This window comes from Gekko japonicus, unplaced genomic scaffold (genome assembly GCF_001447785.1).
Source record: "Gekko japonicus isolate JY-2015 unplaced genomic scaffold, Gekko_japonicus_V1.1 scaffold1825, whole genome shotgun sequence".
In the NCBI taxonomy this organism is placed as follows: Eukaryota; Metazoa; Chordata; class Lepidosauria; order Squamata; family Gekkonidae; genus Gekko; species Gekko japonicus.
This window is the reverse complement of record NW_015161458.1, coordinates 15189-38812: the sequence shown is the minus strand read 5'-3', so window position 1 is coordinate 38812 and position 23624 is coordinate 15189. Positions and strand designations below refer to the sequence as shown.

The window sequence follows — 23624 nt, the reverse complement described above, 5'->3', positions numbered from 1 at the left end:
CTTTCCCTATGAGGAAAGGTTAAGGCGCTTAGGGCTCTTTAGCTTGGAGAAACGACGACTGAGGGGTGACATGATCGAGGTTTATAAGATTATGCATGGGAAAGAGCAGGTAGGGAAAAAGGTTCTTTTCTCCCTTTCTCACAATATAAGAACTCATGGACACTCAATGAAATTGCTGAGCGGTCGGGTTAGAACAGATAAAAGGAAGTACTTCTTCACCCAAAGAGTGATTAACACGTGGAATTCACTGCCACAGGAAGTGGCAGCGGCTACAAGCATGGACGGCTTCAAAAGGGAATTAAAGCATATGGAGCAGAGGTCCATCAGTGGCTATTAGCCACAAGGTATAGATAGGGGCTCTGGGGCAAGTGATGCTCTGTCTTCTTGGTGCTTGAGGGGAGGTGTCAGCAGTGGGAGGGCTTCTAATGTCCTGGCCCCACTGGTGGACCTCCTGATGGCACCTGGTATTTCTGGCCACTGTGTGACACAGAGTGTTGGACTGGATGGGCCTTTGGCCTGATCCAACATTGGAGTCTCTTATGTTCTTATGTTTTTAAATAGTTTCCAAGCGTCCTGACTCTCTTGTGTTTCCCCTTCAGTTTCCTTTTTACTATTCCCCTCATTTTTGTAAAGTTCCCTCTTCTGAAATCAAATGTTACCGTTTCCATTCATTTGAATGCTGTAATTTATAGCATTGTGGTCACTGCTCCCAATTGGTTTAACAACCTCTACATAACTCTCAAGGCTCAGAATCAAGTCCAAGATTACTACTCCTCTGGTTGGCTCTGTAACGAACTGTTCCAGTACACAGTATGATGTCTAGGAATCTCATTTCTACTGCATGTTGAAGTCTCCCAGTATAATAACATTATCTGCTTTAGTCACCTCCCTTATTTCTTTCTTCATCTCAAGATCAGCCTCAAGTACACCCCTACTTTTAAGCAACACTTAGGGCCCAGCATTTCCACCCATATTGCTTCTTTTGGGAATGTTTTATAACGTTTGATTCTATGCCCTTTTTGATATACAACACAACACCAACAACAACCCATCCCTCCTGTCCTGCCTATAAAGCTTATACCTAGGAATGACTGTATCCCATAGATTTTCTCCATTCTACCATGTTTCTGAGATACCTACTGTATCTAAATTGTCATTGAACACCAAACACTCCAGCTTCCCCATCTTGGCTCAGAGACTTCTAGCACTGGCATATAGACACTATCATGTGTTTCTCTCTCCAGTAGTCTCCCACCTCGCCACACATGGCCCTCAGTCACTCCCAAGTTCTATTGCACTCCTATCAATATTACCCTGAGTGTTTGTACAATCTTCCCTTTGGACTGACGTGACCCAAAGCAAAGTTTCCCTAACTTCTATTGGCTTTTCCTCCAGGATTAGTTTAAAAGCTGCTCTGACATCTTTTTGATATTAGTTGCAAGCAGTCTGGTTCCCTTTTGGCTCAAGTGAAGCCTGTCTCTTTTGTACAGGTATGGCTTGTCCCAGAAGGTTCCCAGGGCCTAACAAATCTAAACCCTTCATCCTGGCACCATTTTCTCATCCACACACTGAGACCCCTGATCTGTGCCTGTCTAGCTGGCTCTGTGCGTGGAACTGACTGCACTTCTGAGAATGCTGCCTTTGAGGTCCTGGCATTTAACTTTCTGCCTAGTAACCTAAATTTTTCCTTCAGGGCCATGCAACTACATTTTCCAATGTCATTGGTGCCAACATGCACCATGACTGCTGACTCCTCCCTGGCACTATCTATCATCCTATCTAGACAACACATGTCTGCAACCTTCACACCAGGCAGGCAAGTCACCATGCAGTCAAAATGCCCATCAAAGAGCCCACTCTCTATATTCCTAATGATCGATCCACCTACTACCAGAAGCCCACCTCCCCCAAGGGTTTCCTCAGTACAAGAGGATATTGGTCCATCGCCCAAGGAAGGAGGTCGCTTCTAAGTGATCACATCCCTACTCCTCAGACTGATACCCTCCAACCTCATGACTCCCATTTTCTGTAACAGCAGAAAAGCTGTCAGCACAGGGGTGGGACTGCTCTGTTAAGTCCCTGAAGGTCTCTTCCCCAAACCTCTCTCTGTGCCTCAGCTTCTCCAGGTCGGCAACCCTAGCCTCAAGGGAACAAATCTGCTCCTTGAAAGCCATGAGGTCCATGGAGCGACAATACACCCATGATTTCCACCAAGTGGGTAGATAATCATATATGCGGCACTCTCTGCAAAATACTGGATAGCCCCCACTCCCCTGCTGGCCTTCTACACCTTCATAACTGGTTACATGCTCCTCTCATGAAGATTTGGTATCCTTAGGTACAGAAATGCATCTTGGGTTTAAGAGCACACCTATCTTGTCTTTAAAACCATTTCACGCATTCAAAAAGAGAAAATATTTCATATGAGGGTTTTTTTCTGTACTCCCCCAAAAAGTGGACCCACAGGAACAGCCTAGTGGAGATCTGCAGAGTGAGGGGGGGAACTGGTGGCAATCCGCACAACTATGCTGGTGCCTTTTTTTAAAAAAAGGCACGGATTTAAGATAATCTTCACCTAATTAAGTTAAATGTTGCTGGAGGTGACCCAGCATTACCCTTTCAAGAGCCTTGCTTTTTAAAAAAGGCAGTTTTGGAACTGGTCTGTAATTGGTTGGTTCAGACAGGCCCAATGCAAGTATTTACAGTAGTGGTAAAGGTAAAGGTTCCCTTGCTCGAAAGCCAGTCGAATCCGACTCTAGGGTTGCGGTGCTCATCTCCGTTTCAAAGCCAAAGAGCCAGCGCTGTCCGAAGACGTTTCCGTGATCATGTGGCCGGCATGACTAAACACCAAGGCGCACGGAACGCTGTTACCTTCCCACCAAAGTGGTACCTATTTATCTACTTGCAATTTCTTGCTTTCGAACTGCTAGATTGGCAGGAGCTGGAACTAGAGACGGGAGCTCACTCCGTCATGCGGCACCCAGCTCTCAAACTGCTAAACCTTCCACAGCCTGCAGTTCAGTGTCTTAACCACTTGAGCCACCGTAGCTCCTACAGTAGTGGACAGACCACCAATTATTGCCCATCAAAGAAGTGTCAAAAAACTCTGCAGTAGGATGCATGCATTTAATGAAGCTGGCATAGGTTAACATAGAGATCCCCAATGTGATGTCCATGGGCAACATGGTGCCCACTAACACATCTCCTGGCACCCACCAAATGCCTTTAAGAGCAGTCAGGGCCAGGTGAAGCTTTTGCCCAACAAGGCTTTTGATTGGTCACTGGAGATTTGATTGACTACAGGTTAGCAGCTGCCACTATAACACAAGGACCTTCACTGCAGGCCTGTAGCTAATGTGGGGCCCATTGGACCTGCCCCCCCACTGTTTTTGCAGGCCCCTCCCACAATCTGATCTGCTGGATGTCATCTGATCTGCAGAGTGCCTCAAGGGGCTGTGCTTTCCCCGATGTTATTTAACATATATATGCGCCCCCTTGCCCAGATTGTCCAGAGGCACGGGCTAGGGTGTCACCAATATGCGGATGACACCCAGCTGTATCTGGTTTTGGGCGGTCAGTCCTACTCTACCCTGGAAGACCTGGACCAGGCATTACAGGACGTGGCTGGATGGCTTAGACTGAGTCGATTGAAATTGAATCCGATGAAGACAGAGGTCCTGTAGCTGAGTCGGAGCAGATCAGGGTTAGGGATCCCGCTACCAGCCTTCGATGGGGCACCATTGGTGCCAGCGCCGGAGGCCAGGAGTTTGGGAGTGCTCCTGGATGCCTCCTTAACAATGGAGGCCCAGGTAGCAGCCACTGCCAAAGCGGCCTTTTACCACCTACGGCTGATTAGGCAGTTGGTTCCTATTCTTGAACGCAATGATCTGGCAACAATGATCCATGCAATGGTCACCTCGAGGTTGGACTACTGCAATGCTCTCTACATGGGGCTGCCCTTGGCATCACCAGGAGATTTGGATAAGGATATATACAGCTGGATGTCATCCACATATTGATAACAACCAACCTCAAAGCTATGGAAAAAGTATCAAACAAGGCTTCCATGTGTGCAGATGTGTGAATATTCATAACTAAATTGGTTCCCAATGAAACATATGAAAATTTTTACCTGTCCAGCCAAGCTAAGAGGCTTTTTGCAGCTCCAATCAGATCCACCACTGAAGTAAGGAAGTCATTTGGTAATTTTCTGCTGGTCCTACCATCATAATGACCACTCCTCCTCCTGCCTGTGATAAAGTTCTGAAGATTTTTGGCAGATGCATTTAGCTTGTGAGAAAGTGTTTTTAGGTTTTCGGTTTCCAGTCCGTAGTTCTGTACATAAGAAAAAAGAAGAAAAAAAGCTCTCTTTGATACAAAGTACAAAAAAAGGGTATGCTTTACAATTAACAATCCCTGGCAATGAATGTAGGAATACACTACCTTTCAAAGAATAAGTTTTATTTCCAAAATATATCTACACAGAGGCCAAAGCAAATTTCTATGATATTTTATTAAGATTTATATACAAATATGAATGGCACTGCTGCCTCACCAAGCTGCTTTGGAAGTGAGAAGGGGCTGGCAGCTGATTGGACTCACCCAAAGTCTGGGCAACTGATAGATAGGCCGGGAAATGGGCAGGCAAGTTTGGGAGTCATCTAGCTCCTCAGGCACCAGCCCAGCACCCACCTGAACAGCCATGAATGAATCTGGATCCTTCAGAGTGTGTAGTGAGTTACATGGGTTTCCCCTCATAGTCTGCTGTGTGCACACAGTATTTGTTCCTGTGCACTTGGGAGGATTTGGTGGATGTACTAAAACAACGGACAGGATTGTCCGTTGGGAACAATGGGAGAGGCTAGAAGGCTCATTGGATATAGTGGGAGCCAAGAATGCCAATTGACTTGCATGGACTTCATTGCAATACATTACAGCACACAAAAATTGCAATGAAAATGGAGAATGGGTTTTGGATTAAGGTTCCTGGGCTCAGATAGACAGCTCTGGGAATGAAATGATGCCCCACAGAGTGGAATGATGATCCCTGGGGGTAGCATGATTGTTCTGAGCCCCCAGAGTGGAATGACAGCACCTGGGAGTAGCATTTGTGTTCTGGGACTGGAATGACAGCCTCCAGGAGTAGCGGATATGTTCTGGGTCAGGAACAAAGGCACATGGGAGTAGCATGAGTGTTCTGGGACAGGAATGATGGCCCCTGGGAGTAGCAGAAGAGCTCTCATACTGGAATGACAATCCCCTGACTGGAATGATGACTCCCAGGAGTAGCAGATTTGTTATGGGTCTGGAATGACAGCACACAGGAGAGAGTGATGGCCCCTGGGAGTAGCAGAATTGTTCTGGGACTGGAATGACAGGTACAAGGGTACAATGATGGACCCTGTGATTGAAATCAGTGTTCTGTACCTGTAATCACAGACCAGGAATTTAGGTACCTCTGCCTATATCTTTGATAGTGAAAAGCTGACACAGAGCTGAGATGGCTTGGTGCTACTTGGTGAAGGCTCCAAGATTTGTGCACAAAAAAGATTGAGATTTCCTGACACATTGTACTTCTAGAATTACCAATATCTGAGACTACATTCTGAGGTAATTTTAAATTGCAGATCTGTGATGAAACCCCGAGGAAATTAATTTTTAAGATAAAATTCACAATCTAGCTGTGACTTTTAGTCTTAATAAAGAGGTCATTTCTGTTGCTTCTGTTTAATTTTTTTTCATGGCCCATGAAATCTAATTTTTACATTCTAAGTGTAAAAAAACACACCACACAATCACATTCTTTTCCATGTTGTAACAAAACACTATCCAGTAATTATCAGCCCTTGCAATGGTTTACCTGTGGCATGCGCTATATTGGAATTGGAAAAGTGACCAGTAATAACCACTTGATGATAGTGTTAGTCTTGGACTTTTAAGACTAGGTTTTTAAAAATGTATCACTCAACCTTAATCTAGGCTCACTGTGTAATCTTGATCGAGTCACTATAGCTTTTTCTAACTTACTTCTCAGGGTTCCTTCAAGATATTTGTTTATTTACTTCATTTGTACCATATCCTTCTTTCCTACAGGGAGTCAATAGTCTCTCGCCCAGGGCCTACGAAAAACTGGAACCAGCCCTGAACATATGTGCTGAGAAACTGTTTCATTTCCTGTTACAGAAATTTATGCGTGGGTATGGCCAGAGGCATGAGCTAAAGGGCTTTTTCCTATACCATGTCATACTGTTTGTGACCCTGCATGAACTGTCCCATGGAGCCAGGAACAGGCCAGGAATTGGGAGTTTTGATGTATATCCTGTTGTTGTTTGTTTGTCTGAATTATGTTTATATTATGTGGTTGCATTTATCTGTAAGCCACTTGGAGTACCCAATGGGGAAAAAAGTGGGATAGAAATACACTCTGATAAATAAAATATGCTTGCAACAGTCATCAAGATTGGAGCACAGCCAAGCTCTGTAGCATAACTCTTTGATATAAGCATCCCCTAATATACAAACAATTCATTTTATAAGAAAGGCAGGCAAGTGGGACTGTCGAACTCATCGTAACATGTTTAAAATAAATCAGTACATATCTTGCATGTTTAACCGTGCTGCGCAATTAATTGACTGTAAATCTCCTGTAGGGCCAATGCTATGGAGAGGTGCTATTACCACCTGAATTGTAACATCATCATCAGGGATAGAAGGACAAGTCCTTTTATGGATCAAAAACTGGCTAGTTCATAGAAAACAGAGAGTGAGTGTAGGTGGGCAATTTTCTCAGTGGAGGGTGGTAAGCAGTGGGGTACCGCAGGGATCAGTACTTGGTCCACTGCTTTTTAACTTGTTCATAAATGATTTGGAGATGGGAGTAAGCAGTGAAGTGGCTAAATTTGCGGATGATACAAAGTTGTTCAGGGTGGTGAAAACCAGTGAGGATTGCGAGGCACTCCAAAGGGATCTGTCAAGGATGGGCAAGTGGGCGTCAACATGGCAAATGGGGTTCAATGTGGCCAAGTGCAAGGTGATGCACATTGGAGCCAAAAATCCTAAATATAAATACACATTGATGGGGTCTGAACTGGCAGAGACTGAGCAAGAGAGAGATCTTGGAGTTGTAGTAGATAACTCACTGAAAATGTCGAGACAGTGTGTGACTGCAATAAAGAAGGCCAATGCTATGCTGGGGATTATTAGGAAGGGTATTGAAAACAGATCAGCCAATATAATAATGCCCCTATATAAATCAATGGTGAGACCTCATTTGGAATACTGTGTGCAGTTCTGGGCACCACACCTTAAAAAGGATATTATAGCTTTGGAAAAAGTGCAGAAAAGGGCAACTCGAATGATAAAAGGGTTGGAACACTTTCCCTATGAGGAAAGGTTAAAGCGCTTAGGGCTCTTTAGCTTGGAGAAAAGACGACTGAGGGGTGACATGATTGAGGTTTATAAGATTATGCATGGGAAAGAGCAGGTAAAGAAAGAGGTACTTTTCTCCCTTTCTCACAATACAAGAACTCGTGGGCACTCCATGAAACTGCAGAGCGGTCGGGTTAGAACGGATAAAAGGAAGTACTTCTTCACCCAAAGAGTGATTAACACATGGAATTCACTGCCACAGGAAGTGGTGGGTGCTACAAGCATGGACGGCTTCAAAAGGGAATTAGATAAGCATATGGAGCAGAGGTCCATCAGTGGCTATTAGCCACAAGGTATAGATAGGGGCTCTGGGGCAAGTGATGCGCTGTCTTCTTGGTGCTTGGGGGGGGTCAACAGTGGGAGGGCTTCTAATGTCCTGGCCCCACTGCTGGACCTCCTGATGGCACTGGTATTTCTGGCCACTGTGTGACACAGAGTGTTGGACTGGATGGGCCTTTGGCCTGATCCAACATTGGCGTCTCTTATGTTCTTATGTTCTTATATCTTACTGAAGTCCTGGCCCCTATGTGGATAATAAAGCTGCACATAAGGGCCAGCAATGGAAGGAAAGAGGAGGTTCTGTACATTATTGGGACCCCCAGAATTGAAGGAAAATGTTTTCTGACTTGCCTGACCACCTTTTGGGCAAAAACAACCCCCAAAAAGGAATCATTTCTGAGCATATGTATGATACACATCACAGAACAATGAAGTTGCTCAGGCAACCAAAATGGGGGCCAATCTCTAAAGAGAATTTGGATTCTATTTCATATGCCTGAGCAGTCTCATCAAACGTCCACCCTTGAGTTCTGTCACAGGGTCATAGCAAAAAAGGAAACTGACCTCTCTACCAAAGCCAATGCTTTAGTATTTGATGAGGTCGCTGAGGTAACTGAAATCATGTCCAAATTCTTCCAAGAGCATAGGTACCACTTTGAAAGGAAGGAAAGACAATGGGCTGTTTGGAGGCAAGCCAGTGCCTGGCTACCACAGGGACAGTTTACTGCTTTGTGTGCCCCTGGGGGAATAGCCAGTTGCCAACTGCTTGCCTTCCCCCCTCCCAGGGCTCCTTTTTAAAATAGTGTGTTCAAAGCAGTGTGGGTCTATGTGGTACAGAGAATCACTTCCAGAATCAAAAGTTTAAAGTATTTATTAAAAAGAAAATGTCTACAAGCATACTTTAAACACAACGCCAGAGTGAAGCAAGGAAGAACAAAAGAAATTGGTAAAACATAAATCCTCTGTCCCTCTCAACTATGTGTACCCTATCTGATGGTAAAATACAGGACAGGATCTTTGTCTTAGGTGTTCTAAGTCTCTAAAGTTCTGTCATTATCTTAAAGCTGGCTTCCAGCTCTTTAGGCCAACCACATGGTCCACAATGGTTGCTTGCTCCCAACCTCAGACAAAAGGTCTGTCCCAGTCAGTATCCCAAGGAAAAAAGAGTTATTCCCTGTTGTCCGAATAATTTATCCTCTCTGTTCCTCCTTCCCCTTGACCCTTGTCAGCCCATATCAAGGCATCTTTTCTTGTTGTCTCCAGAAAGTCCCTTCCTGTTACCAGTCTAGCAATTAACACCGCCACCTCTACTCCCTGCTTGGAGGGGGGGTGCACTAGCCCATCCCACTGTCTCTAGCGAGATCGTTTAAAATTTCTTAAGAGATGCATCTGGAAGGCCATGGACTAATTTCCTCCCTCCTCCAGATTGTTCTTAGCTCAGAGGGGGGGGGGGAATGGTTGAAATGCACAGGAAAGGCTTCTGCTGCTTGCCAACCCTCCAGGAGACGATGCATTTCTCCTCACAGTTAAGGTACTACAAATACTAAAAGTGTGCACAAGTTATCTGTTCATGCCACAATACATGTCAGACATTCACTTCTGATGTCACAGGATGCTGTATCTCTGTATCAGGACAACTATGCTTTAAAACAGTAAACTAGCTTTAGTAATTAAGCTATATAGCTGTGTAGTGAGTTCAAAATCTGTCACGCATCCAACCACATTTATTTTACTTAAAGCTACAATAGTTAAAATCATGACAATATGTTGAGCCAAGAGGAAAAGTGTATAAATAGCAACAAAAAATTTTACTTGAGCGACGAAGACCAAATATGATCAAGAATCCTATCAAAAATTCCTTTTTCTGCCTTCCATTCTACATAGTGCAAGACATTACACCAATACTGCTTTTTCACAGTTTGCACAGGACCTAAACAGACAATTTCTGCATAGGAAAATAAATATGAATTGGAACATTAAAACAGCACACAGAAAAACCAAGAAATGAACATTTCACTGTGTAATGACATTCCACTTCAGAGAAAGATTTCAAGAGTTGGACAAAGCCGGCTTTGCTGGGAAGGCGGGGTAAAAATCTAATGAAATAAATAAATAAATAAAGTTAGGACATATAAGTTTGTATGTTCTGGTTTTTATAATAATTGGGAGAGTGGCTAAATTTCTATAAACCATAATTCATTCTTTGTGGTCTTTATGACACTGAGGCTGTGCAGAGCTTTGAGTCAGAACATTTTATAACTCAGTTTTAGGCACAAAAGTCCTTTTACTTGAGACAGTTCAGACTGCACATGCTTAAGGGGAGGAGTCACATCTGCTTGTTCTTCCTGCTGCTGCTGGGAAGAGAGAAAGGGGAAGGCTTGGCGGGCTGGCCGGCTAGCCTCGCCGCCGCTGCTGGGGAGGGAGAGTGAAGCTGGGTGGGCCGGCCGGCCTCACCACCCCTGCGCTGCTTCTGCTTGGGAGGGAGGGAGGGAGGGAGGGAGGGGGAAGCTTGGCAAGCCGGCCTCGCCACCGCTGCTGGGGAGGGAGGGGGATACTTGGCGAGCTGGAATACTCCCCCCCGCAAGTATTGCTTCGGAGGTGGGGGGAGACCGGTGAGGCCTGGCAGCTAAAAGCTGCTCGGGCATCGCTTCGGAGGCGGGGGGAGGAGGCGAGGCCTGGCGGCTGCAAGCAGCTCGTGCCTCGCCCCTGAGCCAGAGGGGTGGAGGAGACGTGGGGGATAATCAGCGGGATGGGAGGAAGCTTACCTGCTGCTGCTGCTTCCTCCTCCACCTGCTCTGCGTGGAGCTCCCCCGCCCCCCCATGAGTTTCGCGGGTACCCTTTCTTGTACTTTACTATTTACTTGACAGTTCCCAAAAAGGATAAAGGACTTTGCCAATAACAGCATAAAATATATGAAGTTCAAAAACTGATTATCTAGGCTTCCGGTTTGTGGCGACACATCTGAGGAAGTTTCCAATTTATGGAGACATGCTGGCGGACACATCTCCCGGACCTCCCAGGGATGTGATCTGTGCACCAGCAGAAAGGGAGGGAGGTGACAGGTCACTACCCCCCCAGTGCCTTGGCAAAAGGCTCCTAGCCATGGGGCTTTTGAGGGGTGTCCTCTTCGCCAGCACGATGCTGGCGAATTGAGGCGCTCCTCTGCCCTGATGGTCCTGCCGCTGAGTGTCCGTATGGATTTAGAGTCGCTGACCGGGACAAGCGTCAGAGATCAAGCATTTTGAACATGTGCCGAGTGAGATCGTATGACCAACAATGAACTGTGAGTCGGGTTAAAGTGAAATGAGAATTTAAAAAGAAAGCTACCCCTGGGAACAGTGAAAAAAAGCGAGCGGGGGAGGGGCCCCTCCCATACGCATGAACTAAACAACGAAATACTAAGGGGGGAGGGGAAGAAAAAGCGTTGAAATTTGTTTTGAGAGACTGACCAGAGCGTGGGTAAGTGTGTGGGCATATTTCAGAGACTTTAGCAAGTTTTCATAAAATTAAACAGTCCTTGCGCCCTCTGCTGGACCAGATGACTAACACAGAACAACAGCTGACAAATCTAAATCAGAATCTTGCAACTCAGCAGCTCCAACTGACTGAGACTTTAAAAATAACGGAGCAAACAGCTGAGAAGGTGAAGGAAATGGATGCCAATGCCAAAAAAGTCAAGAAAAAGGTGCAAAAGCTGGAAAAGAAACAAGTCTCGGAAGAATCACAACTTTTACAGCTGCAAATGGAAAAAGCAAATTTGGTCCTACGGTTTCAAGGGGTTCCAGAATTAAAAGGTGAGAATCTAAAGTAACTCCTGAGTAAAGCATTAGCCCCAGTTACAGATTTGAAAGCAGAGTATCTTGCAAGCAAATGGATGTGGTCTATAGGTCCTATTCCGTGTACATCAAAAAGAATAATCTGCCTGGGGTTAATAGTAGCTAGATTCTCAAAGCGACATGTGAGGGATTCTATGTCAGATTCTCGAAGAGACATGTGAGAGATTCTATCTTGAAAGCAACTACTGGAACACCCTTGAAAATTGGGGACAATAACATCAGGATTTTAAAAGATGTTCCATTTGAAATAAGACAGAAGAGAAAGAAAGATAAAGATTTAATCCTTTTCTTCAAACAAATAGGATTGTTTACAGATGGTTAATTCCAGAAGGAGTCATTTTCAAAATACAAGATTAAAAAAAAAAAGATTGACTTTGTTTCCAAAGCACGTGAGTTCCTGAGAGTGCAGCTGGGAAAACCAGCCGAGGTCAAGAAGGAAGAAGATGACAGCAAATCCAATGGCGAATTGGACTCGGTGTCTTCTGATGAGGACTCTCTTTCTGATAAAGGGGCGGCTGCCCCCAAGCGCACATATAAACTGAGGATTAGAAAAGATAAGAAATGAAGGCTGAACTGTGCCTTTAAACCTTAGTTTTATTGTGGGATGCTCTGGGGGTTCTCTTAAATGGATAAAACATTGGATAAAAAGATAAAAAAATTAGCATAGCCAACTATGTTCAAAGTAATACTAGCAATTTAAGGTTAACATTTATATAAGCTGTTGTTATGATCTCCTATACTTGGGGTTTTAGTTAGTTGTGATTTTCTTTCATTTCTCCCTAGATGTAGTCACCCCTTCCCCATTATTTGTTGTAGTTTGTAGTATATTAAAAAATGCAATAAAAAACCCCTCCGGGGGGGGCTAAAAAATATTGATTATCTCATGCTATTCCTTCTGATATCTCCACCCTATTGTGAGGAGCACAAGTTGCAACAGTACTTGAACCTGGGACTGTCTGAGGGCTGAACTGGAATGTTCTTCCCTGAGCTACAGAGCCTCCATTGAAAACCTTGGGCCCTCCTGGTTCAAAACCCTCTTTACCAAAGCTATTCCTTGCGCCAACTTTCTACAAGGTTTCTGCCCGCTGTGAAAACAATTTTATTCACCAAATACCTCTTGTGTGCAGCTCATGTTCAATAATTGTCTTTAAATTAGTAGAGCCTTATTGAAATTTAATAAAAGCTTATCCCAGGTGTTAAACTAAACTCAGAACAAAATTTCACATAACTGAGAAATAAACTGTCATGTTTAAGATCCTAAATATACTGGCCCTGGCTGAAAAATAAGAGATTTAAACTGTTCCCCTACATAGGTATACATACATATGGTCTGTCTCTCTTCTTGCCAAACAGAGCACTAAAGCAAATTCCAAAACACACTTCTATATTTGTTTCAAAAAAAATGTATAGATCATACCAAAATTCCAGACAGGACATTAAAATAATTGCTCATTACAAAAGTTTCAGTAATGTCAAAATGCAAGCAGTTGATGTAGCTGAACTTTTTATATATACAAATTAAATATATATGACTTTATAAACAGTAAACTAAACATATACGTTTAAAATTAGAGACTTCATTCCTTCAGCAGTGACAATGAACGGCTCAATTTCAGAACACGCACTATTTTCATTGTGAATTAACTGAACTCGACCTGGAAGCAACTACTGTTTACTTTCAAACCAAAATGGAAGGAAAGAATTGCAGCATATGAGGGGAGGAATGAATGGGAGTAAAAAGAGGGAGTATGTGAGCCTGAGGTTTATTCCCTTAGCCAGGGGTCTTTTCATAGAAAAAGAGCTGCAGGAGCTCATTAGCATATACTATGCTAGTGAGCTACTAGGCTATTAGCATAATAACTCATTAGAAGACCAAACACTACAGAAGAAGTTTTTGTGTCACTTACCAAAACCCCATTCATGGGGAGGGTGGGGGATAGAAATCCAATTAAATTAATAAATAACCTTAAACTATCAACAGAAGCAGATGATATGCTGAGCTGCAGTCATCAATGAATTGGGGTATGAGGACCACACCCCCTCCTCTGACCAAGAATCCCTTGGTTAGTGGGGCTTCCCTCTTATTTTGGACTTAGTTGTTTTACTAGGCACCCCCTGTGCCATGGGGATCTGAAAACTGGAGAGTCTCATAAAGGCACCTGGGTACAGCCATGACACTGGAAAATCCCAGAAAAGAAGAGGAAGGAAGTGTTGGAATTAGAAACTGATTAAATGCAATCTCCCTCAGCTCAGTGGCATATTGTTCTCAAGAACAGAACAAAACAAAAAAAACCTTTCAACGCTAAGACTACCACCCGATATCCTGACACACCCCGGAGATGTCTGCCCAGTTCCAAGGCATGCCTAATACAAGCATATCCCTTGCTCCAAGGAATACTTCTTCAAGTCAGTGTGAACCATTTCCAGCTATGGACAGTTGGGCAACGCTTAAGTATCACTAATTCACCCAGGATGGGCCATCAAGAGGACATTTAAAACCATCACTCCCGTCAGGTCCTTTGTCAATATTCTACAACTGTTCAATGATCAGTCCACCTTGGAATATCAGGTATTTCCCTACTAATCTTCCTGCCAAATTTTGACAGCAGTCACCTTCAAACTGACCAGCCAAATTCAAACTTCATACCTTGGATTAATCATGTTTGGTGTAGTGGTTAGGAGCGCAGACTCTAATCTGGGAGAGCTGGGTTTGAGTCCCCACTCCTCCACATGCAGCTGCTGGTTTGACCCTGGGTCAGTTACAGGTTGTTTAGAGCTGTTCTCTCAGGAGCAGTTCTCAAAAGAGCTCTCTCAGCACCAGCTACTTCACAGGCTGTCTGTTGTGGGGAGGGGAAGGGAGATTGTAAGTCGCTCTGAGACTCCTTTGGGTAGTGACGGACGGGGTATAAATCCCTCCTCCTCCCCCTCCTCTTCTTCTTCCTGGGAAAGTGGGTTTCCATGTCTAGCTACAGGACCCGTCCCCATAAAAAGACCATCCCGGGTCAGTGAATGGTATGTGCCAGGTTCTCCCACTACCTGAACACCCCTGCAACTGCTTTGCAGGCTTCTTTTTTTCTTCTTGATGCTCTGCTCCTTGGACCTCAGATGCATGTTCCCCTGGACCTCTCCAGAGCTCAAGCCCAGGATCCAAGGTTGCATGTCCCTTCCCTAAAACTTCCTCCCTTCTACCTTTAATAAATGTGCCCTCTTGTTGGTTGGTCTGTGCGTGTGTGTGCACTCATGCTATTGCTTAGGGAACTAGTTATCAGCTTCCTAGTGTAGGTTCTTTACATTTTTATTCTTTATATTTTATTTTGTATACAATAAAGTTATTTGTTTGTGTTTACAGTGACTCTCACACTCTTCAAAATTTATTTTGGTGTATTCTCAAGATTCATCCAGACATACAGAGGCTACAGGGTCTCATGTTATTCCTTTCTGGAACCCTTTTTAAAGCTAATTTCCACTTCTCTGGGTCCAGTTTGGGTGACAGGGGTGATATGGGTTATTCCAGGACAATATCAGCTGTGAATAAACAACCCAAGATTTACAGGACAATCCTAAAGACACTTTCCTGGGAATAATCCCTATTTAGACCTGATCAGGATTCTGAACAGACTTCCTTGGTATGGCAGGATATTTTCACTAGACCTAAGATAGTTTGTCCATGTAGTATTCAAGTTATAATCAATATACCTAAATATGAATGTAGCCAAGTACCCAGATCAATACAATAAAATAATGGGGGCACATACAGACATTGGGAATTTTTTACAGACCTGACTACCCAGGCTTTCAGAAAAACACACAAAAAATGATGGAAGTTGAAATTTTCTCCCAAAAAATGCCACCTGAGATCATGTGAAACGACTGTAGCGTTGCCTAGCAACCAAGGCACTAGACCCTCCATCTAGGCAAATCTGGCAGAAGGAGGAGGAAGAACACAGTGTGGTGAGTGCTGTAAAGTACAGAGAAAGCTAGGAAGAAAGAGAGCATGGTAAATGGTGGAGGCAGAAAACCTGGAAGAGAGACAGGGAAGGGAGCCTGGTAAAAAGGGGGGAGGGAGAGGGGAGAAAGAGAGAGAGAGATAAAACGAACTAGGGTCTGTGGGGAAAAGCCTGGGAACAGAGGAGGGAATGGGGGGACCTGAAAGGAAAGAAAGAATAGAATATGGGAGATGTTAATACAGCTATACCATGTATTATACTACCCTGAAAATTTAATCAAGGTCAGTTCCACAGTTTATCTCTTGTAGGTTTTTTAACCCACAACATGAGATTTTGCCTTTACACAATTAATTCTATCAATTGACAAGGTACTGGATACAAAGGTGTTCTTTCATATGCAGACATATCTTTTGTTCATGATACTCAGCAAAAGATTGGGTAAGCTATTTTACAAAAAGCAGAATCACTGGCCTGCTATAACACTGTTTAAACTCTTGTGCCAGCATTTGCAGAACACTAGCAGCTATTTTCCTTTCACTGCTGTTTCTTTTAATCTATCCCATGGAAATAAAATCTATTTATCCTTTTGTGCTGCTTTGCTCAGCACAAATTGCTAGTGGTTTTATAATCTTGTGCACCACAAGGAAACACAAGCCCACCACTTAGAATCATTACATTGTTTGAGATTTCACTGGGATTTGTGTACTGTTCCCAAAGTTTTTGGGAAATTAGCTGCATATCATTTATCTTCTTATGTTTAAGTTTCATAACATGAAATGAAAGCCGCAGTGTTTCAATGTTACAATATTTATGTATTGCCTTTCTCAGATCTGAGCCAGCTTACATAATAATGGAAAACTATAGTGAATGCCATATGAACACTGCAACACACACAACCAGTTTAGGAATTTCAACAACCAAAAAGTAGTGATTTAAAGCACACCAAGTCACCCTCCAGCCACCTGAGAAAGCCAGGTCTTGGACCCTTTAGAAAAGCCATAAGAGAGAAGGTATTCCAGACTTCCATATAACAGTCATTCAAAAGCCATGGTGCAATGGCAGTGAAGGCCTTGGTACCTAATAACTATTTCATAAGAACAGATTAAACAAAGCAGAGTCCTATCAGAAGACCATTAACTATAACAGGAGAGGCTCTCTCTCTATGATATACTAGTCCTATGATTTTAAGGAACTTTAAAAGTAAGCACCAGCTTCTTGAAATGGGCTTGAAAGAACAGAGACAACTACTGCACTTGCCACAAAAATGGCTCCCCACATTCTTCAGGGCATAGTGCTGTTGCTTATTTGGGTCCAACTACAGCATCTGAGTTATTTTTCAATGGCAGCCCCACTTAAGAATAGCACAGCAGTCAGTCATTAAGATTACAAATGCATGACAATACCTCTCTCCTCCAAAAATGATCAAACCCTTTACATCAGGTATAGCACTGGTAAATAGGGTTGCCAGGTCTACTTACCTGGCCGATGGGAGGTGGGAGGGAGCCTTTCAAAAGTGGGAAGGGAAGGGCGACATCACTGCATGCACCATCATCAGTGCGATGACATTTATTTTAATTATTTATTTATTATAAGATTTATAGCCCACCCTCCCTGCAAGCGGACTCAGGGGGGTTCACAAACTGGGCACATATGCCAATGGTTAAAACAGTTAAAAACAAGATAAAACAATCATTTATAGTCATTTATAACAATACAAGGTGCTCTAGATGTCTCAAAAAAAAAAAGGTCTTCAGTAACAAGATGGCATCCTGATGGTGATGGTCCCAGATCGGTGCTATCAGTTCCAGGCAGCACTATCGTTCATTGTGACAGGGCCATCTCACTCCCCGATGTTACCCAGCCTAGTTGTTGTTGGTATTGGTGCAGTGGTGGCGGCTCCTACATGAAAGCCTGGCGGAAGAGCTCCGTCTTACAGGCCCTGTGGAACTGCACAAGGTCCCACAAGACCCAGATCTCCTCCGGGAGCTCGTTCCACCAGGTAGGAGCTGCCACCGAAAAGGCCCTGGCCCTAGTTGCTGCAAATCTGGCATCTTTGGGGCCTGGAGTCCCCGACCATAGTACCCTTGGGGGAACATATGGGGAAAGGCGGTCCCTTAGGTATGTTGGACCCTGGCCATATAGGGCTTTAAAGGTAAGAACCAACACTTTGAAGCGAATCCAGTACGCTATTGGCAGCCAGTGCAGTGCTTTCAGCACAGGCTGGATGTGCTCCCGCCTAGAGAGACCCATGAACAGCCTGGCTGCAGCATTCTGCACTAGCTACAGCTTACGGATTTGTGACAAAGGCAGCCCCATGTAGAGAGCGTTACAGCAGTCTAACCTCGAGGTAACCGTTGCATGGATCACTGTGGCCAGGTCATCGCATTCAAGGAAGGGAACCAACTGCCGCGCCAGCCGGAAATGGTAAAAGGCCGACTTGGCAGTGGCTGCCACCTGGGCCTCCATCGTTAAAGAGGAGTCCAGGAGAACTCCCAAACTCCTAACCTCAGATGCTGGCACAAGAGGTGCCCCATCGAAGGTTGGGAGAGGAAGCCCCAACCTCGAACCGACCCGACTCAGGCCCAGGACCTCTGTCTTCGCCAAGTTTAGTTTCAGCCGACTCAGTCTGAGCCAACAAGCCACAGCTTGCAATGTCCAGTGAAGATCATCTGGGTTGGAGTCTGACTGACCGTCCAACATCAGATAGAGCTGGGTGTCATTTGCACATTGATGGCATCCAAGCCCATATCTCCAGGCAATCTGGGCAAAGAGGCGCATATAGATATTAAACAACATCGGGGACAGCACTGCCCCCTGAGGCACCCCACATTCAAGAGGATGTCTCCGGGACTGCTGATCCCCTATCGCCACCCTTTGTCCCCGACCTTGGAGAAAAGAGGCAAACCATTGCAGGGTGAGCCCCTGAATCCCCATGTTGGCGAGGCAGTGGGCCAGCAACTGGTGGTTGACCGTATCGAACGCGGCTGACAGATCTAACAACAACAGTGCTGCCACACCATCTCAATCCAGATGCCTTCGGAGGTCATCAGTAAGAGCGACCAGCACTGTCTCCGTCCCATGACCTGGGTGGTAACCGGACTAGAAAGGATCTAGAATAGAAGCATCATCCAGAAAGCTCTGTAGTTGTAACGCCACCACCCTCTAAATAAGTTTGCCCAAATAGGGCAAATTGGACACCGGCCTATAGTTGGCCAATTCGGCCAGGTCCAGAGATGGTTTTTTCAAGAGAGAGCGGACCATCGCTTCCTTGAGTGCCCCTGGGAACCGTCCCTCTGAGAGGGACTTGTTGATAATCTCCCTTAGGGCACCTCAAAACCCCTCGTGGCCCACTTTAATGAGCCAGGAGGGGCATGGATCAAGGCTGCATGTGGTTGGACGTCCAGATACGAGCAGTCTGTCAACTTCCTCCAGGTTGATTAGGCTAAAACACTCCAAGCCTGGAACCGAGGACATGCAAGAGGCCTCGAGTTCACTCACTGTTTCAACTGTAGCGGGGAGGTCACGGTGGAGTGCCAAGACTTTATCTGCAAAATAGCTCGCAATGCCTCACAGCCAATATCCAATTCCCTAATGTTTTGCCTGCCCTGTGGCAGAGCTGTTAAAGACCAAATCGTACTAAATAATTGGGCCGGGTGTGAGCTCGCAGATGCAATCATGGTTGCATAGAAATCTCTCTTTGCGGCCTTGACTGCCATCTCATAGGCGCTCATAAATGTCCTATAAGATGCCCTTGACACCTCATTGCGAACACGGTGCCACTATCTCTCTAGCCGTCTCAGTTCTCGCTTCAGCTGCCGCCACTCCTGGGTATACCAGGGTGCCCGCCTAGAGCGAGTGTGGATCTTGTTGATGGCTGTGGAGAGCCGGCCATGCCAGTCCTCCACAAGCTCATCCAACGAGCCGCCAGGTGGCCTCGGATCCTGCAGGGCCATCTGGAACCTCATAGGGTCCATTAGGCTCCGCGGGTGAGCTAAAATCTGCTCGCCGCCTAAACGGGGTCGGGATGGAACATTCAGACGGGCCGCCGTGAAGATCAAATCGAGCGTGTGACCGGCCCGATGTGTGGGGGCCGATACCGATTGAGAGAGTCCCAGTGCCGCCATGGATGACACTAGGTCCGTAGCCTGACTGGAGGCCGCGTCATTGGCATGGACGTTGAAATCACCCAAGACTACCAGTCTAGGGTGCTCCAACGCCCAGCCCGATACGGCCTCCAGCAGGGATGGCAGGCTACTGGCCGGGGTGTTAGGCGGTCGGTACACCAACCAATCAATAAATAAAATGAGTCTTCCAAAATTATGAGCTCTCGAAAATATTTATTAACTTACTTGCTTATATACCTGCTCATATATATATATGAGCATGATAACCCATCTTATAATTAGCAGCAGAATAAATATAAATCAGCTGTGCAAATAAATTCACAAAAGTTACCAAAAGTTAACTAGCCTCTCATGTGAATTTTTAACCACAGAAGTTAAAAATATAGGATTTAAAAGACCAGAGTTTTAAAAAATTATAAAACCCAAAAAGGAAAAATACTTGGGTTTGATATAACTTCAAAGAAGCACAAAAGAGCATATCAAATCAGCACCATTAATTATTACTTCACCTTCACTGACCCTAACCAAAACTAAGCAAAAATTATTTTGCCTATACTGGCACCTATTTTTAATAATATTTGTGTTAATTTTATAAATAATATTAACACAGAACAACTATAAAGGGATTTGCATGTGAACTTCCATATGTCCACTCGTGTCCCACATCCCTTTAATTTGAGCTGCATTTCTTAGAACTTCAGGTCTCAGTAAAAAAAAATCATGTGATGCAATAGACTATCTCAGACCAGAGTAACTATAAGCAACACTGCCCTGAAACAATCTGAAGAAAATCTACCTCCTCCTAAAGCAACTGCAGGTTTTTTGCTGCAGCTTTTGAAATTGCGAACACCTCATTAGAGTTCACGACAAAGCTCTTTGCAGAAGGAACATATGGAGGTTTCTTGTGCTTAAGCACTGACATGGTTTAGTAATTGGCAAGAATTCAATCAGTGATCAACTGGCCATGTTAACTGGGTCAGAATCATGCTGCTGAAGAATGTGCTACAAATTGGACTCTGAGTCATCAGCTGGTCACCTGGAGAAAATTCTAGTTGACAATGGCCTCAAGGTTCCCTGTTACTGTAAAAAAATGGTGTAAGGCACTCCCAAACATTACTGCCACCTGTTTATATGGAAAACAGGAATATACACTACCATCATATCTTTCATGCCTGAATTCAATTTTTGTTTATATTAACTATTTAATCATGGCACCTGAGCACCTGTTTGGGATCTAGACAATTATTGAATGCTCACAGAATAAAATCTAGAACTGGGTGCCAATATAGTAATGATAACATCCAACTTCAAATTTCTGCATTATCCCTCCCAGTGGCTTCAAACAGAGTTTAAGTGTCATCAAAGCTAACACTGAGTCTTCTGGAAGCCACAGCCTAATTCCCATGGTGCTCAACTAGCCTCCCCAATAAGTATGCAATTTTAGAAAACTAAGAATGCCTGGATAACCCAAGCTAACCTGATCTCATCAGATCTCAGAAGCTAAGCAGGGTTGGTCCTGGCTGGTATTTGGATAGGAGATCTCCAAGGCATATCCTGACATGGGTCCAAGGGTCTTGACATGGAGGCAGGCAATGGCAAACCATCTCTAAACACCTCTTGCCTTGAAAACCCCACCAGGGGTCGCCATAAGTCAGCTGTGACGACAGCAAAAAAAGGAATGGGTATTTGCAAATAATGAAATATTTTATGAGATTGATTTCAAGATCACTTTAGTTACGTCACCACCTTACGCAGCCATCTCACAAAATTTTGTTTTAATATATTAAAAAGCATTAACCATATGTAAAAGCAGATGGCTAGAATCAGACTGAAAGTTCAAAGGGGATATCTAGTCAGTGTTCCCTGTTAATTTATTTGAGAAATCATTTTGTTTACAAAAGTTAATGGTCATAAAAATATCTATGAAGCTGTGACAGACTGCACTTTTTAAAAGCTTAGAAGTGCTGTACAAACAAGTGAAGGACTGTGAAGGGTTAATTCCTCACAGAGCCAGAGAGCCTTGAGTGCCAGGCTGCTCCAAGGAATCTAATTGGTTAGCATCAGCTGGACAGAGAAAGAATTCTGAACTGGATGCTGATGAGAATTCAGTCTCATTTCAGCCTTAGCTGAGAGCAGTTTAACACAGAGAACAGGGGGAAAGTTGGCAAGGAAGTCTGGGAAGTAGGCAAAGACTCCCATTTGGGCCAAGGAAAGGGAACAGATCAGAGAGAGAGAGAGGGAGAGAGGGAGAGAGGGAGAGAGGGAGAGAGGGAGAGAGAGGGAGAGAGAGAAATTCCCTACCCAGTCAAACAGGGAGTTTACTATGAAGAGTGCAGAGATCCCTGGTCCGGTGTGGTTAGAAACTGCCTTTAGAAACCTTAAGAGTCAGTTAAAACACTCAAGATGAGTACTGGTGTTTCAAGAGAAGGGGTCTGGTTACTGGCAAGAGTGTACCAGCCTTCTGGAAACCAAAAGGGTCAGAGAATACTCAAAGAAAGTGTACTAGAGTGTTTGGGTAAGCACTGGAACAAAAGCCTCTCAACATATAAGATATAAGTAACTGTGAATAGCTTAAGAAACTCTCATTAGCCTGAAACATAAGAACTAAAGTCTATGCATATACTGATTTTACCTCAGAAATTTTACCCCTAATTTCACCTGACCTTTCCCCTCTATGGCTGTGGTCACACACACTAAATAATCCACTTTCAATCCACTTTCCACTTTTAATTTGAAATATAAAAACTTCTCGAGTGCCATTTAAGTTGTATAAGTTAAAGTGAGCTTGTGATCCTTCCCTCAGGTTCCTGGGCGGGGCCAAAAGCCAAAATATCATACTGTGACTGGGTGGGACAGCCAGAATTCTTCAGGAAAGAAGAAAACAGACAACTAGGGTGGCTCAGTCACAAAAGGGAAAGAAAAACAGAGAGAAAATCATGCCTCTGAGGGGATGGGGGGAAGAGGAGGGGGTGCCATAGAAGCAAATTGTCATTCCTAGCTTGAGAAAAGATACATCTGCAAAACAGTCATTTTCAGTTTGGGAATAACTATTTCTGTTTGGGAAAATACAAAACAAAGGTATATGTATTATGGTTAAAAATACTTACCTTTCTAGTGCTGATGCTCATATTGCAATGCATTTTACCAGCTACATTTCATATGATTATGCAGTTCCCAAGTTTTATCATTTCAGAACATCCCATCTGCTTCTTCCCATCTATCCCATAGGAGCTTACCAAAGCACAGAGCAAATCAACTGCTTCTAAGATAAGTTCTTGATGCCCAATTCGAGTAACTCCCAGATCCTCCAGTTCCTGGTGAGTGATACGTAGTAATTGGTCCCCACCAATCTTCTCTCTTTCAAAATTTTTGATATACTGCTGCAGGCAGTCATCAAGCCCTAAACGAAAACACAAAAAGAAGCAAATGTTACTGATCTGCATTTAGCAAAAAGTTGTGATTTCTATCACATACGGAATTACCAAAACAAAATTTTCAAGCACTGAATAAAGGGTAGGGGGCAAGAGGCACAGAACACAGGACAGGAGGCTGGATGAATATTTGTCAGAGATGCTTTAGGCTGGTTCTGCATTGGACAGGATGGGGTTGAACTAGATGGTCTGTATGGCCCCTTCCAACTCTATAATTCTATGACAGGACTTAGGCCAGAGACAAAGCTATTGCCTTTTTACACCCTCACAATGCTGAACTTGGTTTGAAAATAGGGCTGCTTGCTCAGGCTTGGGAAACTCCTGAAGATTTAAGGGTGGCACCTGGGGAGGACAGAGTTGTGATGACATGGATTCTGCCTTCTAAAGCTACCATTTCCTCCAGGGAAATGGTGATCATTTGTAATTCCCAGAGAACCCCAGGCCCCACCAGTAGGCTGGTATCCCTAGATGAAAAAAGAATTTCTTGAACTGGTGGCAGCCCTCAGATCACCTCAAAGCCATATCCCTCCAAACCCTGAACAACAGCTAAGTTTGGTTAATACTAACCATAGCTATCA

At 44.3% G+C, this 23624-nt stretch overlaps 1 protein-coding gene across 1 annotated transcript in view; it reads right to left on the bottom strand.

The window, feature by feature from the left end:
- Positions 1-23015, bottom strand: part of CNKSR2 (connector enhancer of kinase suppressor of Ras 2) — a gene marked incomplete at its 5' end in the record, with an annotated part of 227995 nt that extends 204980 nt beyond the window's left edge. The window contains 2 exons of the mRNA XM_015429085.1: positions 4133-4335; positions 22852-23015. Coding sequence (XP_015284571.1) covers positions 4133-4335; positions 22852-23015 — 367 coding nt within the window. The remainder of the gene's footprint in view (positions 1-4132; positions 4336-22851) is intronic.
- Positions 23016-23624: the final 609 nt, after the last annotated feature.